Raw genomic sequence first — 22291 nt, forward strand, 5'->3', positions numbered from 1 at the left:
GGTTAATGGACACTAGCTGTTAAAGCCATGCCAATGCCCTGAGCTCCACTGATCCCCCCCCCCCCCCACCCCCCGTCCACCTTATCACCTGATATTTGACTCCGCCCCTTTTTGATTGACTATATGATGGTCCCAACCACTACTGTAAATAAATCTCTTTCCTATGGCAGTCCTTGGTTGTTGCTTTGGCCTGGTGATCCGCACACAACCCTGATCACTTCTAGACCCATAATGCCATGCTTTAGCTAAGAGGCCCCCAGACTCTGGGGCCTGCCCCACTCCTAGGCTGTGAGAGGGACTGGGGGGGGGGTGCCACATAAATCACATGAGGGGGGAATATTTAACATATAATGCAGTCTATTAAATGCTGCTACAGCAGTTATAGTACATAAAGATGCTCTGAGGATTTCATTCTGAATCTGAATGTATAGGTGAAGCTATGTTGTAAATTGAGATTTATTACAAAAAAAAATCTGCTGAGCCAGTCATGGGGTCCATTTCTGATTTTGCACCTCCCAAAAGCTGTGTTCTGTGGACTCATAACCAGACAGGCCAGTTTAGCCAGAGCAATACGCAGACTCAGAGAAATGCACTCACACAGCTGCCATTTTTACTGTCACATAACAAGAATAAAGGATTTTATTTTTAAAAAATCTCAAAAAAGGATTAACGTTTCATATAAAATTTTAATAAAAACAGCCCAGGTCCATTGACAGGCTTAATCATGGTCAGGTAGGGAGTGGTTTGGGTTTTTCAGGTGGGGGGGAGGGGGGAAGAGGGTGATTTAAACACATAAGCAAAGTTTCACCAGCAATGGAGGGAGGTTATAATCACCACTATGGTCATCTAGGCATGAGCACTCTGACCACTAGAAGTTCCGCTGCAGCTTCGAAAGAGAGCGTTCAGGACGGTATGAAATGTAGCCCAGCACTGACTGACTGACCTCCCGGTTATCAGCAGTCAGTGTTCCTCAACCACGTGCTCACTGGACTTTATAAACACATACAGAAGGGTACCAAATATCCTCACCGCTCAGAGATGCAGAACTGAACTTGGTCCTTATTTCTCTGAGCACTGAAAAGTCATGTATAAACAGTACCTAAAAATACACGTTAGAACACCTGACCTACAGTATAAGCTGGAGTCGTACATGAACAACAGCATGTCCAATAAATGCTGTGCTCTCTACTGATCAATTCAAAGCTTTTTAATGGCACAAGAATGTTGCAAATCTTTGAATCTGTTCAGGTGTTTAACTTCTGATTTAAATTTAGGACAGTTGGAATCCATAATGCCCTTACCACTCTATATTAAATACTGTTTTGTAATTACATGGCCCAGGAATAAATAGCCAGCATTTGAAAACCATGATTTTAATACCTGATTGACATGTAGCCTAGTTGTAGAGCTCATCTGCATTACAGGTTTAACCCTTTGAAAAGTAGGTTTTTTTTTAAATGTTTTTTTCAAAATTTTAAGTCAGCGTTCCACAACTCCATTCCTTTCAAATACCAGTGATTGTTACATCAGCGTTATAATGTTCAGATAAGAACATTCTAATAACATATTTGTGATCGTACACCTTAAAGGGTTAATGAGTGCTATGTTCTAAAAAATAAGGGTACCGCCACCTGGGGCCAGTGTGAGTATCTACATCATCAAACACAGAACAAAATAAGTGTGGGGGGGGGCATATTTTACATTTGTTTCCTTTGGTGTCAGTATGTCCCATTAAAGATGCCCTTCTGGTAAAGTCCACTCCTCGTTTGTTCTGGCCAAGTGAACACAACATGTGCTTGGCAGAGGCTTGCGTATCTGTTAGACAGAACGTCCATGTTGGAGAGGGGCAGTCGGTCAGGGTCCTCAGAAGTCCTCCTATGGTTCTCATACTGCATCGTACCCCAAAAACGGGTCTAACCGAGAGGTCCTAAAGCAAGGGGGGGTGAGCGAGTGAATGAGTGAGTGGGGGATGAATGGGGGACTGGGAGTGAATGAGTGAACTCAAAGACAATGACCCGCTATAAGTAAAGCAAATTTAGGAAACTAAGACGGCCACTGAAGCTATGTTGGTGGGAGGATATTGCGTACCCAGATGCTGGGGCTGTCCTGAGTACTGGAAGAAAAGAAAGCGTAAAACTGTGATGGTAGGTAATGCACTTCAGTCCACTGCGTTCGGGAAAGTCTTGGAGGCAGAAGTGGAAGAGTCTTGTCCCAAAAATGGCCCCGCCTGCAAGCTCTTCGTCAAACCAGTCCGATTGCGTAGCTCTCCCTGTATCCCTTTGGGCTCAGCGAATGAGGCGGTAGAACACCCAGCAGCCGAAGGTGACCCAGTGGCTGGCCCAGCTCAGCTCGGTCCACTTCTGAATGGTGTGGTTTGCCACGTAGCCCTGAAACGCACAGGTGCCTTAATTATGACTGCTTGCCAAACGACTGAACGTGCTGTAATGTGGTGCTTAAGACACACCAATGTTTTCTTTGAAAAAATGTTAAAATTTTTCTTAAAGCACTCCTATTCTGTGAATATATTTATAACAACATCCATTTAGCTTCCACTGGGGATGTGAAACCACAACCTCCTAGCTTGAAACCCACTGCACTCTCCTTTAACCTTTACCCTGCACTGAACTGCCCACTCTTTCCCACTGCACTACACAAATCAGCTAATCTTTAAGACTTAAGACAGTTCATCTTTAATCACGTATTGTATGTCACTTTGGATAAAAGCATATGCCAAATAAATGCAATGCAATGTAAAGAGTGTTGGGCCACAGGCTGAGCTTCAGAGGAAGCCAGCGAGCGTCACTCACCTCGTCCGCCTCCATGGAGTCATTGTCAAACAGAGAGCCCAGGTAGGCCAGGTGGAAGATCGCCAGGCCGCCGAAGAGCAGGTTGATCCCGTACACCCAAAGCGTCTTAAAGAGAGACACAGGCAGGGGATTGACTTTTCCGAATAAACGTCCTGCTTGTGGAACGGGCAACCAGTCCACAAGAAAGATCAATTAATTAATCAATCAATCAAATTTTATTTATATAGCGTATTTCACAGCAATTGTCACAATATGCTTCATAGACAACCCTGGCCTAGACCCCCACAGCAGCAAAACTTAAAACAAAAGTGGCAGATGGGAGGAAACCTCGGAAGGAACCAGGCTCAAGGGGGAAACCCATCCTCCTCTGGACCGCTCAGGGTGTAGATTGGTGACCAACATGGTCAGTCAGTCAATGTTTACATTGCTTATATTGCAGCTCAGATGTCTGGCTCATATTGCAGCAAAGATGTCTGTTCTGTTAACAGATATAAATAATGAAGTAGAACGCAGAAATGCTGTCAGATTCCAGAGAGGACCAAAGCAGACAAACGGCTGAGAGAATGTTCCGGCACCTTCTTGTTCTGGTGACTGCAGTCAGCTGGACACCGCTTGGACAGGATGCAGGCACTGAAGATCGCAGACAGCCGCTTCCTGAGAACTAAAGTAAAAGATTTCAAACTATTTACGCTTTAGTGTTCTAAAAACTGCCATCATATCTCAACTTTTAAACTATAGAACTGATTAAACACTTAAAAAACATGTAAAGATCTAAAAGACTGATATGTCAATACATATTATAGGGTCTCCAGACCAGGACCCTGTGTTTAATAGTCTGATATGTGAATACTGTAGGGTTTGCAGACAGGACCCTGTGTTTGAGTTGTGGTGTTGTGGAGTTGTGTGCAGGTGTGGAGTTATGGAGGTGTGGAGATTTGGAGCAGTGGAGGTGTGGAGTTGTGGAGGTCTGGAGATTTGGAGTTGTGGAGTTGTGGAGGTTTGGCGGTGTGGAGTTGTGGAGGTGGGGGCTCGTACCGTGCTCCACGTACGTGATGAAGCCGAGGGACAGAAGCACAGCTCCCAGGTGGAAACTGAGACCCTGCAGGAGGGAGAAGACCTTGAGCTCAGCCAATCAGAGCCTGTCAACTGCAATGTCATTATGACATCACAACCCCCACAATCACAACCCCGGTTGGTATGGAAACCGGGCAGAAAGGGCATACTCACGTGCAGCAGGGCACTGGCCGTGTACGTCACCAGGATCGCGGGAAAGGTGCCGAGTTTGAGCGCACTTTTAAAAACATCTGCGCGACACAAAAGTAGGGCTTCATTCACTTTGGGGTGTGCAAGTAGGCCTGTTCGCAATGACATGCAGGCATATCCCCATCCCCATCTGACTAGTCAGACTCCATCAACCCACTAATTCTCACCCAGGTTACTCAGTCTCAACCCACTAATTCTCACCCATGGGGGGGGGGACCCACTGGTGATGGTAAAGTGGCCCCCCTTCACTGCCCAGTGCTTGCGATAGAGAGAGACACAATGTAAATTAGCCCATCATCATCCTTATCTTCATCATCAGTCACCTAGCTCCCTAATCCTCTGGGTTCCATTTGTTCCATATCCTCCTCCTTTAGTTTTCATCTCTGTTCTGTCCATAATAACCATGGTCTGGCAAAAGGAGGCTCCTTTCAAAGCCGCAAAAAACCTCACAGCCTGATCCTCAAGCATAGTCTACACTCGACTGTATCTAGGGTATAGCTAAAATAGATCCTGACACAGTTCTTCAAATGTTTCTTCCAAAATTAAAAACTGAATGAGCATAAAAATGAATCTGTCCCATACTGAACTAAACTAATCAAACACTGAATTAGTGACAGTAAAGTCTGCAGAGGTAAGCAGCGTTGCTTGGCAACAAATGTCATTCTGGAAGAAGGATAGCTTTTTTATTCTGTATATATTGTAGTTTTTCCTTAAATGTAATAATAGACAAAAGGGAAACAGAGTAAACACAAAACACATTTAAAAAATTATTTCAAAAGTTACCAAGCACCCACATCACCCTCATGAAAAAGTAATTAACCCTTAAAATAATTGGTTGCACCACCTTTAGCAGCAATAACTGGGAGCACTGTATCCATCCATCTATCTATCATCCATCCATCCATCCATCCATCCATCCATCTATCTATCATTCATCTACCCATGTATCTTTCCATAAACCTGGTTTATGGCGCTACACTGCCAATAGGCTCAGGGCGTGGCTCAGGTGAGGACCGAGGTCAGCTGGTACTCACAGGTGTTGAGCCAGCGGGACATGGGCAGGTTCCAAGAGGTCACGACCTCCACCATGGACCTGGGAAGTTCCACGCTGAGCGGCCGGGCGACAGTCATATCCCTGGAGACAGAGAGATACTTCCGCTGCTCACCCACACACAAAATGGCCGCCGTTGCACAAAGAGACAGGAGAGAAGGGTAGAGTAGACGGAAGCAGTGGACGCTATCACACCGTAGATAACCAACCTCGTCGACCCACATCGAGCCACGGTGGACTCTGCACAGTGTTTGGGAACGAGACTAAGAATGTGTCGTTTGAACTGACATGTGTTGCCGAGGCAACAGGAGTTTGTTTGCACTGACCACTTGACGTTGTCCTTCTCTTCAGTGAAGCCTGCTCCGGCCAGCGTGGTGGTGGTTTCGCTCAGGTAGCTAACGAAGTAGTTACTGAAGTGGAAGGACAGGGCGTTTTCATAGGCATAGAGCCACCTGCACATAAAGAGAAGAATGAAGCCCGTTAAGAATTTCCCCTTCTGAGACATTAACGAGGTTCCGGCAGGTTCCAGTCAAAGTGCGATATGCTGGGGGGGGGGTGCTGTGAGACTCATTCGCTGTTCTGTGCATAGACAGGTCCCACAGGCTGGTATAGACTCTGGAACGCACTGTAGCTGGCAGCCCTACAGGGTGACGCATGGTTAGCATTGCTCAGGAAATGGGAGGGTTCCAGTCAGCTGGCCTCATTGAGCAGCGGTGACCCCTGCTGTTTCATCGGGCGCACGCAAGTTCAGCAGTTGTTCTGAGGGTCTTCCTCCGTCTCGCGTCTGTGCGAGCTGGACTCGCGTACTGCCGTGCGTTAAGAAGCGGCGGCTGACATCACAGGCGTTTGTGTGCACTCTCCCAAATTGAGAACACTGCTAATGCTCAGTCGGATTGTCTGTCTGTAATCTTAATGGCCTGCGGATTTAAATCAGGTATCCTGGGACACAAGACTCAGCCAATGGCAAGCCAGTTCAACATATGAGCTCACTGCAGCAAATGCTGTTGTTTTCCTTTCAGACCCTCAGGGAGAAATAAATATCGAACTTTATCAAAGCTGATGCACAAACGGACAAGAGGGCCGCTGGCTGAAAGGACGGAGGGAGCAGCAGACCCCACAGAGACGGGCGTAACCCCCCTGGGGAGTGGAGGGAAATGGAGGACGTACCTGGCCACAGCGCCTCTGCGCAGCAGTAAAGGGGAGAGAGATCACAGAGGTCAGAACCCGCCAAACCCGCCGAACGACTGCCCGCCTGTCCAGTGTGCACTGAACTTCGGCTCCTGTCTGCTACGTCATCCTTAAGCGATTAAATCCAGCAGAGGAGGCCAGCGGCCCTTTCTGATTTAGGCAATCGCTTTTATTTATTTATTTAAAATACGCTGGCACTCAGTGTTGGGCTGTACATGTCCAACACTGCACACATTTTTCAACCCTGGTTTACTCAAGAGCTCCCGAAAAAGATCAGAGCATTATCAAATAAATCTGTGTAGAAATGTCAAAAAGTTCTTTATAATAAATATAATTAATTATATATATTATATACAATACAATTTTGGACCGCAGCATTACATTACATTACATTACAGGCATTTGGCAGACGCTCTTATCCAGAGCGACGTACAACAAAGTGTATAACCATAACCAGGAACAAGTATGACGAAACCCTTAGAGAGAAGTACCGGTCCAAGTGCAGGGAACAACCGCATAGTTCAACTTGGACCCTGAAGGTTAAACTGATTAACACTAACAACGAGAACAGCAACAACGCAGTCTATGGAAAAAATACAAGCAGTAGTTAAGACAGTTAATGTACCAAAGTCACAAAAAACAGCTGCCTAGTTACAACCCTAAGCTTACAGTCATTTACAGGGGGTAGGGAGGGATGGGGAGAGGTGCAGCCTGAAGAGGTGAGTCTTCAGTCGTCCTTTGAAATGGGTCAGTGTCTCAGCTGTTCTGACCTCCACAGGGAGGTCATTCCACCATCGTGAGGCCAGAACAGACAGGGAGTGCTGGAAGTGGAGGTGCAGGAGGGGGAGGTGCAGGCGCCATGAGAGACTACAGCACACAGACTGCAACTCAGACAAGACACAGACTGCACAAAGCCGATCCACAGCCGCAGGAACAGATACCCAGACACAGGAACCTTTCGAGGAACAGGCGTTCACACGCAGAACTAGGGTCGTAAATTTAGTCAATGGCCGGGGGTCAACCCCAACAACGTCCTGCTGGGAGGACTAGTTCCGAAAGTACAGGAACCTTTTGCGGGGAAGACAGCTGCACGAAATGTGGTGTGAATGAATACTTGATTTGGTTGTAGTTAATATCCCGATTACCCGCACACTTTGAAAATACACTGCAAAAATTATTTCATAACACTCAATCAAACTTGTAGTATGCGAGCGACCTACCTACTCTGGTAACGTCTGGAAGTATAACTGTGCTCTTCTGGTTATTTCGTTTTTCAAAATTTTTTATCCTACTTGGTGCGGCCAGCATTCAGTAGGTACAAAAAACATTTCAAACGGATTAACAAATTCGGACTGAATATTACTTGAATTTTCTTTGTACCGTGTAATTGACTCAAAACGTGTTAGACTCATGTTACTGTGACTAGTTCTGTACATTACATTGGGATAGACAAGCAAACTGGAAATACGAGTCCAGACACTCTTTACCGGGTAAAATATCGTTATTCTAGTCAATCCCTAGCATTTAAGACTGCCGTAATTATTGCCATTTCATCACAGAAAAAGACAGGAGATATGGACCATTCAGGCACTTGCCATAGGCTAAAGTCAAAACTTCTGTAACCTTCGCAGAATGACTGTAAAGGAAAAAAGGTGGATAACACTACTAATCTTCAAACAGCAAGTCGTTTTGTTCATCTGTCATTGCGATTAGCCTATAGGAATTGACGACAGGAAGTTAGAAAGCAAATTTTGAAAACGTGTCATGTTTTGCTGTTAAGAAGTGTTTGAGAGGAAATGAAAATCAATAATACAAAAGTAACCATATAGTGCATTGGGTAACCGTCTTATAAGGGAATCCCCTAACGGGATGTCTGGGAAGAAAAATGTAGGTTGGATGGAGATGGGTTACAGACAGTCAGCCATTCAGAACCGAGGAAAACTCGTCAGGGCTAATGTGCCCTAAACTTCCGGGTACTTTGACCCAGGCAAACGCAGACAACCATTGGGGAAGGAACCTTGTCGGTAAAGTAGCTCTGGGACTAAAGTTCGGGATTTGGTGGAAACGGGTAGCCAAAAGCAAGACAGGCAAGCCAGGGGACACGACCCGCGCCGACAGGAGCACAGATAGGGCACAGACAGGGCACAGACCGCAACACAGACAGGGACCAGACTACAGCACAGACAGGGCACAGACAGGGGCACAGAATGCAGCACAGGCAGGGGCACAGACTGCAGCACAGACAGGGGCACAGACCACAGTACAGACAGCAGTACATAGGAGTAGAGACAGGGGCAAAGACAGCTGCACAGATGATGATAATGTGGGTGATGAAATGCCACCAATACTTGAGGTTTGGCAGAGTAAACAAACCCAGTTTCTCTGTGAATTTAACCTTCTGAAAATAACTCTTCAATAAAGCTTTTAGCCAAACCCATGCTACAGCTCAAAGTGATTAAGAGAAGCTAGCCGAACTCACCATACACACCCAGCAAGACCAGTAAGTAGGTAGCAAACTACATTCTTCACAATGGAGTGATAATGTAGTTTTTCAAAATCTTTTTTCTCCTTCTCTGGGTTGCGCAGTCCTCAGCATTCAGCAGAGTACAAAATATAATTTTTAAATCAATAAACAGTAAAATATTCAGGAACATGAGATGGGAAACATGAAGAAAAAGTGAGAAACTGCTGCCCTTGGCTGAGGGGAGGTACGGGGTTAGACTCTGCGTTTACTCTAGCTGACTCAGGGATCGTTACGGTCGCCATGGCGATCTGTGGAATGAGCAGGGAGAACAAGCACAGACGGAGGTTAGGCCGCCACGACGTTACCTGTTTTTTCGTTTCTTTTTGCTGGACAAAAACAGCCAGGCAAAGAAAAGCAGAAAAGAAACAGACAGACAGAGTCAGAGGAGTAAAAAGAATAACAGCGCCATTTCCATGCAAGTCCATCCAGCAAAGCCACCTACTTCCATAGGCTTAAATTAAAAACTTGCATTAAAATTCATTTCAGTCAGGAACTGGGACTGTAAACTGATGATAAAATGATAAATTACTCTCTAGCTTCCAAATCAGAGAATGTTTTACTGTTGTACACACCTGTCAATCAACGCAAATGTGCTCCTTATGGGTACAGACAGCACACAGCAGTAATTGGTAGGGTGATGATTTATCGTGGGAAACGTGTAATAAGCATGTTGCGCGCAGAGCTTGTCGTGTACAAAGCGTGTCGTGGACAGGGCGTGTCGTGAGCAGAGGGCGTCGGGCATCTGAAAGACTCACTTGCGTAGCAGCCGGTCCCCGTAAATGGGGATGATGTAGGGGAAGAGGTAAGGAGCGATGCAGTTGGAGATGAGCAGGCACACCTGGCACTTCACCCAGCTCAGGCCCACCTTCAGGAACCAGGAGAAACTCTGCGCAGGAAACAGCAAGAGCCCTTACCGCCAGGGCTGGAGCCCACAGCCAAACCACACACGAGCTTGGGGACCTGAGACTCACCAGCTTGCGGCTCTCGATGGCCTCTCTGTAGCTGGTGAAGCTGATCCAGGGGCCGAAGATGACCGTGCCCACAAAGTAGATGTAGCCCATGAACTCCACGGGGGACGGCACGGCCGGGACCACGCCCCTGTCCAGGTCGAAGGCCAGGGATATGGCCTTCATGGCCACCACCATCTGCGAGCCTGCAGACGGAGAGAGAGACGGCACGGGGGGCCACAGGTCACACGACCAGGCCGCATTTCACACGACCGGGCCGAATGTCACATGACCGGGCCGCATGTCACATGACTGGGCCACAGGTCACATGACCGGGCCGCATGTCACACGACCGGACCACAGGTCACACGACCGGACCACACAACTGGGCCACATGTCACATGACCGGACCAGGCTGCATGTCACATAAACAGGCCGCAGGTCACACGACTGGGCCACATGTCACATGACCGGGCTGTTGACCCATATGGCTGCAGACCCCACAGACAGACTGAGGAAAGGGCCAAATCATCTCACCTCTCATTTTATGCCACGTCGCCGTGTCCATCATATGCAGCTCTCTGAAATTAAAAGCAGAGAAAAATAATGAGACCCCCCAGGCACAAACACATTTAACTACGACAGCACTACTCCAGAATAATAACCATGGTAACTGAATTTACAGCCAGCACAGACACACACGTCAAACTAAACCACCATCCTCATAAATATAACATTGGAAAACCAATTAAACTTCAAACATGGAGCAAGAAACAAGTAAATGAACCAGCTTGAATGAATAATGAGTGAACGCACTGAAGTGTAAAAGGCCCTCCAGCTCTGTATGTGACTCAGAGGTCAGTGCTTAAAGCTCTATATGTAAGTTAAAGGACAGCGCTTGAAGCTCTACATCTGACTCAGAGGACAGTGCTTAAAGCTCTATGTGAGTCAGAGGACATTGATTATTATTTTAAATCCTTCACCAAATGCCAATAAGCGAAACTGAAACTACAGAGAAAAGTGAAAAGAACATAAACACTGAGACACAGAAAAAGAATAAAATATTAGATGAGTTGTAAAAGAACACAACTGCACAATTATGATGTAAGGCCAAATTTAAAAGTTTCACTACCTGAAAACAGAACGTCCCTCCCTCCAGTCCCACAGCCCCGCCCATAGCCCAACTCCTAACCTAGAAACCCACACCCAACTCTTTCCTCAGAGCCCCGCCCCAACTCTTTCCCCAGAGCCCCGCCCCCTACTCTTTCCCCAGAGCCCCGCCCCCGACTCTTTCCCCAGAGCCCCGCCCCCGACTCCTTCCCCAGAGCCCCGCCCGACTCTTTCCCCAGAGCCCCGCCCGACTCTTTCCCCAGAGCCCCGCCCCGACTCTTTCCCCAGAGCCCCGCCCCCGACTCTTTCCCCAGAGCCCCGCCCCCTCTCTTTCCCCAGAGCCCCGCCCCTGCTCTTTCCCCAGAGCCCCGCCCCTGCTCTTTCCCCAGAGCCCCGCCCCTGACTCTTTCCCCAGAGCCCCGCCCCTCCTCTTTCCCCAGAGCCCCCCCCGCTCTTTCCCAGAGCCCCACCCCCGACTCTTTCCCCAGAGCCCCGCCCCCTGCTCTTTCCCCAGAGCCCCGCCCCCTGCTCTTTCCCCAGAGCCCCGCCCCTGACTACTTCCGCAGGGCCGCGCCCCTGACTCTTTCCCCAGAGCCCCGCCCCTGACTCTTTCCCCAGGGCCTACCCCATCAGCAGGTAGATGAGGATGGTCACAGACAGGAAGGTCCCGCGGTTCTGGGAGTGTCGGCACAGGAACAGGATGAGGTAACAGAGGAGACTGAGCAGCACGACCCACACCATGTGCAGCTCGAAGAACAGGTACAGCGAGTAGAAGCCTCCACACACCGTGCTCAGGTGCTTCACGTAGGACGGGAGACCTGGGGGGGGTCGGAGAACATTGAGCTTAAATTAACCAGGCAGGTCAATTCGTAACACAGTCCTGCAAGAAAGAAGGCAAAATATATACAGCGACTTCCCTGTACACATTGACACTGGATGTGTATCAGTTAATTTCTGCAATTAACTGATACACAACATCTAACAGCTGGCACCCGGGCTTGTTATACATATGTTATTAGAATGTATAAACTGCAAATGTGATTTATTTAAAAAAAAAAAACAAAAAAAAAACAAACAAAAAAAAAAGACATTTGGAAATGATACTGAAGAAACAGGGACCAGCCCACCAAGGTGCAGTCACTCAATTACGTTTAATCACACATTGCTTTGATTATGTTTATTAAGATTTGCCAATGCTTTTACTGGAGAAATATAATGTAATCGGGCAGCGGCTGACCTCCATATTAAGTAATTTGATGGGAAAGTCAGCTGCACTTCCATGATTCCATTAGCCCCGCCCCGCCCCAGCTCACCGAGTCTCCAGAGCAGCCGACAGGCCAGGCAGATCACCAGCAGCTGCCACACCTGCTCCACGCCCTGCTGCGCGGTGGGGAGCAGGCAGCCCTCGGCCAGCTCCTGGAAGAACTCCTGTCTGCTCAGCGAGCCCATAGCGTCGCCCCTGGGTCCTACAGACAGACAGCAGAGGCAGAGCTTGCTTTTATTAACCTTTATTTATACAGGGAAGGTTGACTGAGCACACGTGCTCTTCTACAGCAATGCCGCTCGTGTAGACAAGCATAACAAATAAACAAAAAGACCACTGCTAAAAACACATTAGATTCTTATTCTGAATCTAAAAAAAAGAAAAGTATTTCTCCTTTCCTGATTTCCTCTCTTATTGCATATTTGGCACATTGAAGTGACTTAGAAATGGCTTTGTAAACCTTTCCAGACTGATATATTTCTTGTCTCTTCTGGAATTTCCTTTAATCATAGTGTGGCATAGTGTGATTGTAGGAACTTTGCAGAACTTCACTCTGATGGTATGGTTCAATGAGTGAGGTTTAGATTTAACAGGGCTGGCTGCAATCAAGCCGGATGGATAGATGATGGATGGCTGTGTTCAATCATCCATCCATCCATCATCTATACCCCCTTATCCGGGAGGATGGTGGGGGTTGGGTGGGCTGTTGCCTATCCCAGCGTGCATTGGGTGAGAGGCGGGAATACTATACACCTTGGACAGGCCGCCAATCTAGCGCAGGGCAGACACACCATTCACTCACACACTCATACCTACTGGGAAATTTACAGTCTCCAATTAACCTAACCTACATGTCTTTTGGACTGTAGGGAGAAACCCGAGTACCCGGAGGAAACCCACACGTACACGAGGAGAACACACAAACACCACACAGAAAAGCCCAGGACCTTCTTGCTGTGAGGTGACAGTGCTACCCACTGCACTACCAACTGGTTAATTGGTTGATTGAGTAACTAAGGGGGAAATTACTTTTTCACATGGGTGATATGGGTTATTGATAACTTTTTTCATTAAATTAAAAAATTATTTTTAAAATTGTGTTTTTTGTTTATTCAGTTTCCCTTTGTCACATATTGCATTTTGCCTGAAGATCTGAAACCATTCAGAGTGACAAATATGTAATAATAGAAGTAATCAGGAAGGGGGCAAATGCTTTTTCACGGAACTGTCACTGGCATATAACCTGTAATGATCCATCCGCAAAAAGTGTGGAATATTTTCTCTGTCCCCCTCCACAAACAAACTACAAATCCCAGCATGCACTGCTGCTAAAGCTGCTGTGAGCCTGTGAACATCTGTATAGCCTCTACTGCAGAGGCTAAATTTCAGCAGAAATGAATTTTTTTTCACACAGCATTACCCGTTGCTTAGTTATGTGGGCAGACTAATCATCTTGTTTGGCATTCATACTAGTATAGCTGAAATGGCAAAATACGATAATTATTTAAAAACACTCCAAGATTGAATTCATAGCATTTAGCCCGAAGGCATGGAATGGGAAAACAGCTATGGTTTGAAATATGTCTATATGTACATAATAATTGTAACCCTCTTATTAGATACCAAATTGGATGACGCTGTCAAAGAACAAACTAGCACTAACGACCACGAAGCTACATCATGTTACCATTTCCCCTTAACTAGTTAGCGAGAAAGCATGTTAGCCGATCTATCAAATGGGATGCATTTACCCTCGATAATGCTCTACTCATTACGCTGAACTTACTTTAATTCACATGTGCTTATGAGCCATCGAGAAAATCATAAAAAAAAACTACGGGCACAGTAAACTCAGGCTAAAGACAACACAGAGCTTGCTAGCCGGTGCTGGGCGCAGTGCAGTAAGTTTAGGTTCGCTCGCTGCACACCTACGGGTTGTGTTGGGCACACAGCTCAGCGGTGGAATGCAATGGTAGCAATCATATTGACAATTCCAACTGCTGCTCACCAGAGACATGTAGCCCGCTAGTAAACGTTAGCTAACATGCGAGCCATGATTCAGTAGCAGGGTTTGTGTAGACCAAACACATTGAGTCTGTCTGCATGTGTAATTTAGTCCCTTACCTGGGTCAGTTCTTCAGTCGGCTGCGCTGAAGCGGCTTCGGCTCCGTTCCGCACACTCGGGTTTAATGTGCACAAACTGCCCAGATGTTGCTAATTTCTGATTCCCATTGTTACCAACCACATCACAGCCACTTCTGCCATTCCTACACAACGCAGATGAATGGGAAGCATACCGTCCAATAATCTACAAGTCTTGAAACGCTGCAGCCAATCCCGTGACTCCATTTGTTAGGAACTACCCAATCGACGCACGGGATACTGCAGCGGTTATCCAATCAACTAAAACAAGCCCAGTAAAGAACAAACCATAGAACAAACCCGTGTCAGTGGGGTGAAATATTGACCGCAATTTGATCTGAGGCGCAAATGTGTCCTCGGGGGGTCATTGTTTTCTCTCATGCCAACATTCAGAGACGTAACTAGACTAACATCTGCAGTAGGGCTGTAAACGCGTTTCAGTCACAGAACTGTGGTTTCACCAGTTTCTTTGCAGGGCGCTTTCTGACTTTGTTCAAGGGTCTTTAAAACGTGATCTTTCAGGTTTGTTTACTTTTGGGGGAAAACTAATACAGTTACATTGCAACAACTGGAAATCACCGTGGTCTGCTTTCAAAGTGAACAAGGACATGTTGCATTTAGATATGACCTCAGTATTCATCGTTTTTGGATTTGTTTTTATTTATCAGTTTGTTGTTTTTACTTAAAAAAAAATTTAATTTCCAGATTTGGCAAGGGACCGAAGCTCCAAAGAGTGGAGAACGTGGGTGCCAAATAAGTTGACGTTTTGATTTGTACATTTTTAAATAGCATCCTGTTTACTAGTATATCTCATTTTTAATAGGCCGCATATCAGGCCGCATGCAGTCAGTAAATCGCCAGTGTTGGGCAAGCTACTTGGAAAATGTAGCAAACCAAGTAAACCAGTTCTTCTACCAACTGCTCAGCTACATCAAAGATGTATAAACAAGCTACATGGCCAAAGTAGCTGCTACATTGATGCTACTTTTTTCTTGGATCTCGGCTGAATTTTATTCATCTCATCATTCCAAAATAAAAAGTAATTGAAAATGTAATTTAAAAAATCAATTATGACCCAAGTCACTTACCACTTAACATCAGCATACTGTCACACCTTCAAATGGTTAGATTAGAGGTGCAATATGGGAAGAGTTTGGGCCTACACACTATGTAGTGTGCTTAGATTTACCGCAGAATGGCAGAGTTCCTAGGTGACTGACCTGGTGGACATAAAAAATAATTTTAAAAATCAAATTAAAACTCAAAGTTAAGAGCAAGTAATTAGGGTGTGGGAACATGCATATTTTCGTGGGTGTTCTGTTAGCAGGGGGAAATGTGGAAGCATACATGCATATCCCGCTGCAACTCTTATTCGACCTGCTTTAGTAATTAAGGCCATCACACAAATTTATGAGTCATTTCCAGTAGGATTTATTGCACCCGCAAGAAATGACCAAACAGCTCATAATAGTGCCCCATCTAATTTATAAAGTAAAGACATAAAATAATACACAGTACAGTCCATGGCTATGTAAACCCTCAATGCGTGTATTCATGCAACTAATCTAAAGATTACAGTGTACAAAAAGCACAACTTAAAAAAAAAGGACTGGTTATATCAATGACTGAAGGGGAGAAACATGGTAAAAAGCTACAACATAATTGGGTAATGAATACATTCATTTCAGTGATTTCAGTAAAATTTTCCTGAAAATGGTGAAGAGAACTAACTGAAGAGAGTACTCGTACAAGGACAGACTCTGGAAAGGCACACTAAAGATACATTTAATATTCAAACCTACAACAAAGGCTTATCAGACATTCGTAACAGTGTAAATATGAGGTAGAGTATTACTGGCCCAGTAAACATGATTGTAGGATGCCCACAGAACTAGAGCCATACATAGTCTGTTTTACACAATGCTTCAATTATCCACGGCTATAAAAAAGAAATCAAAATTAAAAAAATTAACAAAAACAGGTGTAAGCACTTGAGCTGGAATATAAAGCTTTAAGTATGAGAGGATAAAATGAATATCTAATCCCAGACATAATCAGATTCTCCAGTTTTAGACTATACCATGCTTCGGGACTACAAGCACCCCCCCCCCCCCCCAAAAAAAGTCCCTTACCATTCAAAATGATCACTTCAGATTGATTTTACTGCCATCACAGATTCTATAGACTAACCAGATGCTCAGCTCCTGTATTCCTGAGTATAGCCAAGAACATCCATTGCCAGAGTGCCACATGTACTCACACCCCCTTTATTTAGCTTTGTGGGGTGCACTGGGCTGGAACTGTTCGGCTTCACCGGTAGGGAGCCGGAACTTTCTGCGTAAAGAATAAAGAGCCTCTTGGGTCTATAGAATCTGTGCTGTTTCTCCACACCCAGGTTCTATGATATTTATTACGGTATTTACGTTCATAAATACCGTACGTTTTTCTAGGTCAGAAGGGACACCCCCCCACCCCCGGTTTTTCCCTCACAGAATTAAAGCACCACTTCTATGTCATAGGCAATTTTATTCTGCAGCCCCCCCGCATTCCTGCGCAAGGTCACCACCCCAGGCTCCACCCCCTTGCGTTGCACGCGCGCCGCCCGATCCGACGGCGAGGGGCCCTGACCGGCCTTCTTCTTGGAGGCGGGGTGGGTCGCCGCGAAGGCGGCCTTCGAGGAGGACAGCGGGCCGGGGGGAGGCCCCGCGGCTTTGGGGTGCCGGCGGTGCTTGGGTTTGGGCGGGGCCCTGGAGGCGTTCTTGTGCACGTGGCAGAAGAGCACGCCGCAGCGGCGGCAGCGGTAGCTCTCCTCCTTCTCGTGGATGGTCAGGTGGCGCTTCAGGTTGTGCTGGGTGGTGAAGGAGCGGTCGCACTGCCCGCAGGGGAAGGGCCGCTCCCCGGTGTGGACGCGCTGGTGCTCCCTGAAGTGGCTCTTGCTCAGGAACCTCTTGTCGCACAGGGTGCAGGGGAAGGGCCTCTCCTTCAGGAAGGCCTTCTCCGGCTCCGACGCGGTCAGGGCCAGCGCGGCCTCGCGCACTTTGGTCGTCGCCGCGGCGGCGGCGGCTCTCTTCGCGTCCGCTTTCTCGCCCACCTCAGCCATCGGTGCCCGCTGTGTTCCTGAAGCTGGCAGAAGGCCTTGTGTTAAACCAGACTGTGCCTCCTCACAACGCGCACGCACCCACCCGTACTGCAGCCATCTCCACAGACAGTGTCTGACTAAAGCCCAGCCTCCCGACCGCGCGACCTTTGTTGCACGTCTCTCCCTCTCTCTTCCCTGCTCTTCCTGTCTCTCTACACTTGCTTCAGTATATATCCAGCAACGCAATGTAAATGAAAAAAAAAAAGTTGTAAGTCGCTCAGTATAAGAGTGTCTGCTACATGCCTGTAATGTAATGTAATGCAGTGACTGAAGAGGCTGAGTAAACTATTAATTATGGACATGAAGGACCAAGGCCTTTTGTGCCTGCAATGTGTCCAGGGAACAGGCAAGCAGAGCGACAGTTAACGGGGACCGCCAAAATATAAATATAATATAAAGAATACAATAGTTGTCAACAGACTTTTGCTGACATAGCACAATCACATCCTGGATTGGTATTCTCGGTCACCTGAGGAAGAGTTGCTTGTCTGCTTTTTCTTTGTGACTTAAGAACCTGCCATCTGTGCCCCAATAATGAACCCTCTTTCAAAGTCACTTTGTTTCCTCTTGCCATCTAGATCCAAAATCGAGGTCAACTGAGCCTGCTCAGCATTTTTACACATGCCACAGAGCATGATAAAATGTTAATTGCTCATGTGAATGACGAGTTTTGTGCATCTCGGGTGATTGAGAAGGTGTGTGTGTAAATCCCCTGAAATGGTCTCAGCGTTGCCTTTGAAATAACAAGTACAACAGCGACATGTTGTTTTTTGTGTCACAATGACATGCAATCAGTGAACAGCCACTAAATATGCTAAATCGTATCACTAATTATATTACGCAGACTACTACATGCCTTGATTCGTCATACATGCACTACCAAAATAATAACATTCGGACACGTGTCTACAGTCTATGGAGGTAGCCAGCTCTAGCCAGCCATCCAGCTACGCTAGCGAACTTAACCTGCTCACTAGCACAGGCTAGTGAAAAATGCAACAGGCTAGTTACAAACACGACATACACTAAAATAACCTATTTTTACTACATACAAACAAGCAAACTCTGACGGGGAACAGCTGGTGAAGGATTTAGTAACTGAAGGCGTGTGAGCAAACAGGTTTATAAAACACATTCTGCTCAGTCCCGTTTGCGAACTAGCGCTGAGCTAGCTAATGATAGCTGTGCGGGTCATAAGCATTTTATAGAAATAAATAAAAAATAATAAAGTAAGAAAATACAACGTTCAGGATTCCAGAGAAACAATAGTTTATGAAGAAGTATTGAAATATCTTTGATGAAAATATAAGGTGTAAATAAAACGAATGGCAAGCACTGGTATGATGTTTCAGCGTCTCGCTTGCTGCAAACTACTAGCCGATTTAGCCAAGTTAGTTTACGGTTCTGCAACTTGCTCCAAGAAACACAGATGGCTACATTCGAAATGGTAAAAATAACCAGTGTAGGTGTCGTTTTAAATTATAAGGAGATCTTAACGAAAATTGTGAAGATGGCGAGAAGATAAATAAAAGTAATAATAAAACAAGCCTTACTCACAAGAAGTATGCTTTTCCTCGTTGGGCGAGTGCACCCCACGGCCCCGCTCAGTGCAAACCACACGCTACTTCTAGAGGGACTTTGGTTCCTACCCCAAACACAACAAAGGAAAGAGCAACTCACACCGACTACGTTTAATGAACTGAGCACATTATTTATGCCTGTTCTATAGCTACTTAAAAGTATTTCGTTTCAAAAATAAAAAAATTGTGTCCAGGAAGTTTGTTTGGGCCAGTAGCTAATAGTGCCCTTTACGGATAGTAGTTTATGTTGTCGAGGGAATCGTAAACAACACGCGTTTTATTTATTACCGTACTTGGTGTTCTTTAGTTCTATGGGCACCAGTTTCTAACCAGGGGAGCAAAACGTTGTCTTTGAATATCAATGCATGCCATTCTGGAGCTGAAAATATGTTGACCTATTTTGATATGTAAATATATAGATACAATTATTTCAACAATATATTACGTAAAGAACAGGTGTATTCATCCACACAGAAAATCCATGTAACTTCATGATGTACAGTTTATGCTATGATAAGGGCCACCAGTTTGACTCCCCTTGTTTTCTCGCATGGTACTTCAGTCCTCCGCCAGCTAGAGGTCACTATAACCTCTCTGTTAAGCCCCTTCTCAAACAATCATCTCATTTGCACCACCTCAATGATCTGAGTTGATAAATTGCTATTAAGTACAAGCCATGACAGTGATGTTTACAAGAGATATGAAAAGTGCTGTAATTTCTATGTGATGAAACCAACATGTTTTAAAATACCCTTCAATAAAAGCTGAGAATATGCACTTAAACATCTGTCAATTGTTTGAGCACACATCTATAATTGTGTAGTACAGAGCCAAATCAAGAATAAAATATGTCTTTGTCCCATTTTTATTTTTATTTTTAATTTATTTAACCTTTATTAACCTAGGGTAGGTTCGCGGCTGCTCTTTTGCAGCAACACCCTGCTTCACACTCATACACATTCATATTCACACCTGGGAGCTGCCCAGTACAACCACAATCCTCTATTGTTGGTAACTGAGCAGCTCCACTGGAGGGAGAGAACATTTTTTAGCCAATTAAATCGGAATGATTAGGTGGCAAGTTTTTGTGAGGGCCAGATCTGGGATTTTAACCAGGACACCGGGGAACCCCCTACTCTTTGCGATAAGTGTCATGGGTTTTTTTTTATGACCACAGTGAGTCAGAACCTCGGTTTAACATCTCATCCGAAAGACAGCATTCTCGCACGATCCTGCCCTACACTGGGCATTGGGTTTTGACAGAGGGAATTGCCCTGCTGCCCACAATGCCACTTCCAGCAGCAGCTCAGTATTCCCTGGTGGTCTCCCATCCAAGTACTAACCAAGCCCACACTTGCTTAGCTTGAGCCAATCGGCAGGAGCAGAGTGCATGGTGGTATGGTGGTATACATTATTGAGGCCACTCTAATAAAAGTGCATCTACTATATACCAAAACTAAGGAAAGAACAGACATGAAAAATGGGATTTCAGCCATTTTCTGTAAACGGTTTCTTGCTATCCCACTCCAGTACCCTTCTTTCCAGGGATGATGTAGTGCTTGGAATATCCACTAGGTGTCCCTGTTGTTCTTTTCTGGTGGGAAAAATGGGAATCGTTGTCCGTATTCTTTGCTGAAGACCATGGTAAGTTCTCTCACCTGGGCATTTGCACTGGAGAATTCTCTAGCGCACCACTGCACACACCCCCTCCCGCCCACCTCTTCAGGCAACAGGGGTGGGAACTAGTGTGTGTGTGTGTGTGCATGTGTGTGTGCGCGCATGCGGGCTTCATCCATATTCACCTTCATTCCTTCATTCACGCGCCATGTGTTATGACAATAAATTGTATTTTATCAATGTCACAACGCAACGGTAAAATATTAGTCGTGTGCTGTTTGAGTGCCTTTAGGAATGACAACTGAAACACAAGTTTTTATCCCTGTGATTGAAAATGCATGTTTTTCCAATTGGTGGGCCAGTGAGATGCTATTAGATCAGGTTATAATCCTCCACAACAAGCACACAAATATGTTTTGGGTTCAGAACAATAAATGCACATTTACAAATATCTATCACGTTTTAAAATCACACGACAGTTTGAAACAATCCATAGTGTAATAGAAAAGCTTAAGGTAATTGGCAACTTTTTCATTTTCCGGGGACCGTACTCTGTTTTCTGCTCTGAATTAGTTTGCTGCATATTTTATTTGGAAATCCATCTTGGTCAGCTCCAGCATTTTGATGCTTCTGATTCATTGTACGGATCTCATTCAGGCCTGTGTTAGCATTCGGAGCACAAGCAGACTGCCGGTTGAATGCTGATGGTGTGTAAGAGCTCATAGCTCACATATGTCCTTGTCTGGCTGGAAACAAACAATCAGAGAAGCTCAGAACCATTGCTGAACTTCCATCCATATGCTTTCATTTGATCTTTGTCATTATTATGAAGCATGCAGAGAAATATATTGGTCAGCAATGATTATCACAGCTTACTGGAAAATGTGGACTTTCTAGACATGTGATAAGAGATATGATTCTCACATTGCCATCTGATGCACATCTTACAGAATGTGTATGCACTTTTTGGCATAAAAATATTGATTTGAAAATGTTTGTAAATACACAATTGCTTCTGTATCATTCACCATTTCGCAAACTGACTTCTGATCACAGGTCTTGAAAAAAAGGGAACAGTTCCTAATTACCTGTTGAAATGCATGCCTTTAGGTTAATCAGTTTTTACCCACTGCTGAAGTTGATGAACTGAAACACTTGTGCATTTCCCCTTGCATCTGTTACAGTTTGTTATGAATGAGCATTGAGTATCCAAAAACATATTGGGCTCCTAAATATGTCACTGCTTTTGTACCACTCTGATCATTCATCACAAGTCCCTGGCCATGAACACACATTTTTAAAGTGTGTGATAAAGGATGTGTGTGTGTGTGTTTGTGTGTGTGTGTGTGTGCGTGTTTGTCATTTCATTATCTTTTCCCCTGCGTTTTCTTTTCTATTGTTGATTGTTCAGAGTATTGAGATGGATGAAGAAGGGACGGAGAAAAGAGAAATAAATGGAGACAAAAGGAAAGAGGGACTGAAAGATGGAGTGATAAGGGAATACCATTAACACGGACAGAGGAAGCTGAAAGTGAGGACTCGATAATGGACGATAATGGAAATGTACCAAGGGGAAAGAAGCAGTAATTGTAGATATAATGGAGAGGAAAGATGAGAGAACATTTAGAAAACAGTGTCAATCTGCTTTCTTCATCTCTC

The 22291-nt window shown here is 45.4% G+C and overlaps 2 protein-coding genes across 5 annotated transcripts; both read right to left on the reverse strand.

Moving 5' to 3' along the window:
* Positions 1-666: 666 nt before the first annotated feature.
* Positions 667-14438, reverse strand: LOC135237712 (protein-serine O-palmitoleoyltransferase porcupine-like). 2 transcript variants are annotated; one of them, XM_064305085.1, is made up of 15 exons: positions 14279-14438; positions 12204-12356; positions 11516-11708; positions 10318-10361; positions 9805-9986; positions 9589-9719; positions 9139-9159; positions 6289-6303; positions 5448-5573; positions 5105-5205; positions 4035-4111; positions 3843-3906; positions 3383-3468; positions 2808-2912; positions 667-2387 (listed from the first exon to the last, which is right to left on the reverse strand). In XM_064305085.1, the coding sequence occupies exons 2-15, from the start codon at positions 12337-12339 to the stop codon at positions 2286-2288; spliced, it is 1383 nt and encodes a 460-aa protein (XP_064161155.1). In that variant the 5' UTR covers positions 12340-12356; positions 14279-14438; the 3' UTR covers positions 667-2285. The 2 variants fall into 2 exon arrangements, with proteins under 2 accessions (XP_064161155.1, XP_064161157.1); XM_064305087.1 differs by lacking the exons at positions 6289-6303; positions 9139-9159.
* Positions 14439-15703: 1265 nt separating this feature from the next.
* Positions 15704-19165, reverse strand: LOC135237937 (zinc finger protein 467-like). Of its 3 annotated transcripts, none has more exons than XM_064305512.1 (2): positions 18989-19165; positions 15704-17419 (listed from the first exon to the last, which is right to left on the reverse strand). In XM_064305512.1, the coding sequence occupies exon 2, from the start codon at positions 17394-17396 to the stop codon at positions 16791-16793; it is 606 nt and encodes a 201-aa protein (XP_064161582.1). In that variant the 5' UTR covers positions 17397-17419; positions 18989-19165; the 3' UTR covers positions 15704-16790. The 3 variants fall into 3 exon arrangements, with proteins under 3 accessions (XP_064161582.1, XP_064161581.1, XP_064161580.1); XM_064305511.1 differs by having other exon boundaries at positions 18984-19165; XM_064305510.1 differs by having other exon boundaries at positions 18993-19161.
* Positions 19166-22291: the final 3126 nt, after the last annotated feature.

The sequence above is a fragment of the Anguilla rostrata genome, chromosome 13 (assembly GCF_018555375.3).
Source record: "Anguilla rostrata isolate EN2019 chromosome 13, ASM1855537v3, whole genome shotgun sequence".
Taxonomy (NCBI): Eukaryota; Metazoa; Chordata; class Actinopteri; order Anguilliformes; family Anguillidae; genus Anguilla; species Anguilla rostrata.

Bases quoted from the DNA above. Each gene is read 5' to 3' on its own strand.
- LOC135237712 (XM_064305085.1), bottom strand. From the start codon at position 12,339: ATGGGCTCGCTGAGCAGACAGGAGTTCTTCCAGGAGCTGGCCGAGGGC. The intron at 10,362-11,515 runs GTAGGCCCTGGG...TTTTAATTTCAG, and splicing joins CTCATCTACCTGCTGATGGG to AGAGCTGCATATGATGGACA. The intron at 9,160-9,588 runs GTGAGTCTTTCA...GTTTTTGTCCAG, and splicing joins GGGGACCGGCTGCTACGCAA to CAAAAAGAAACGAAAAAACA.
- LOC135237937 (XM_064305512.1), bottom strand. From the start codon at position 17,396: ATGGCTGAGGTGGGCGAGAAAGCGGACGCGAAGAGAGCCGCCGCCGCC.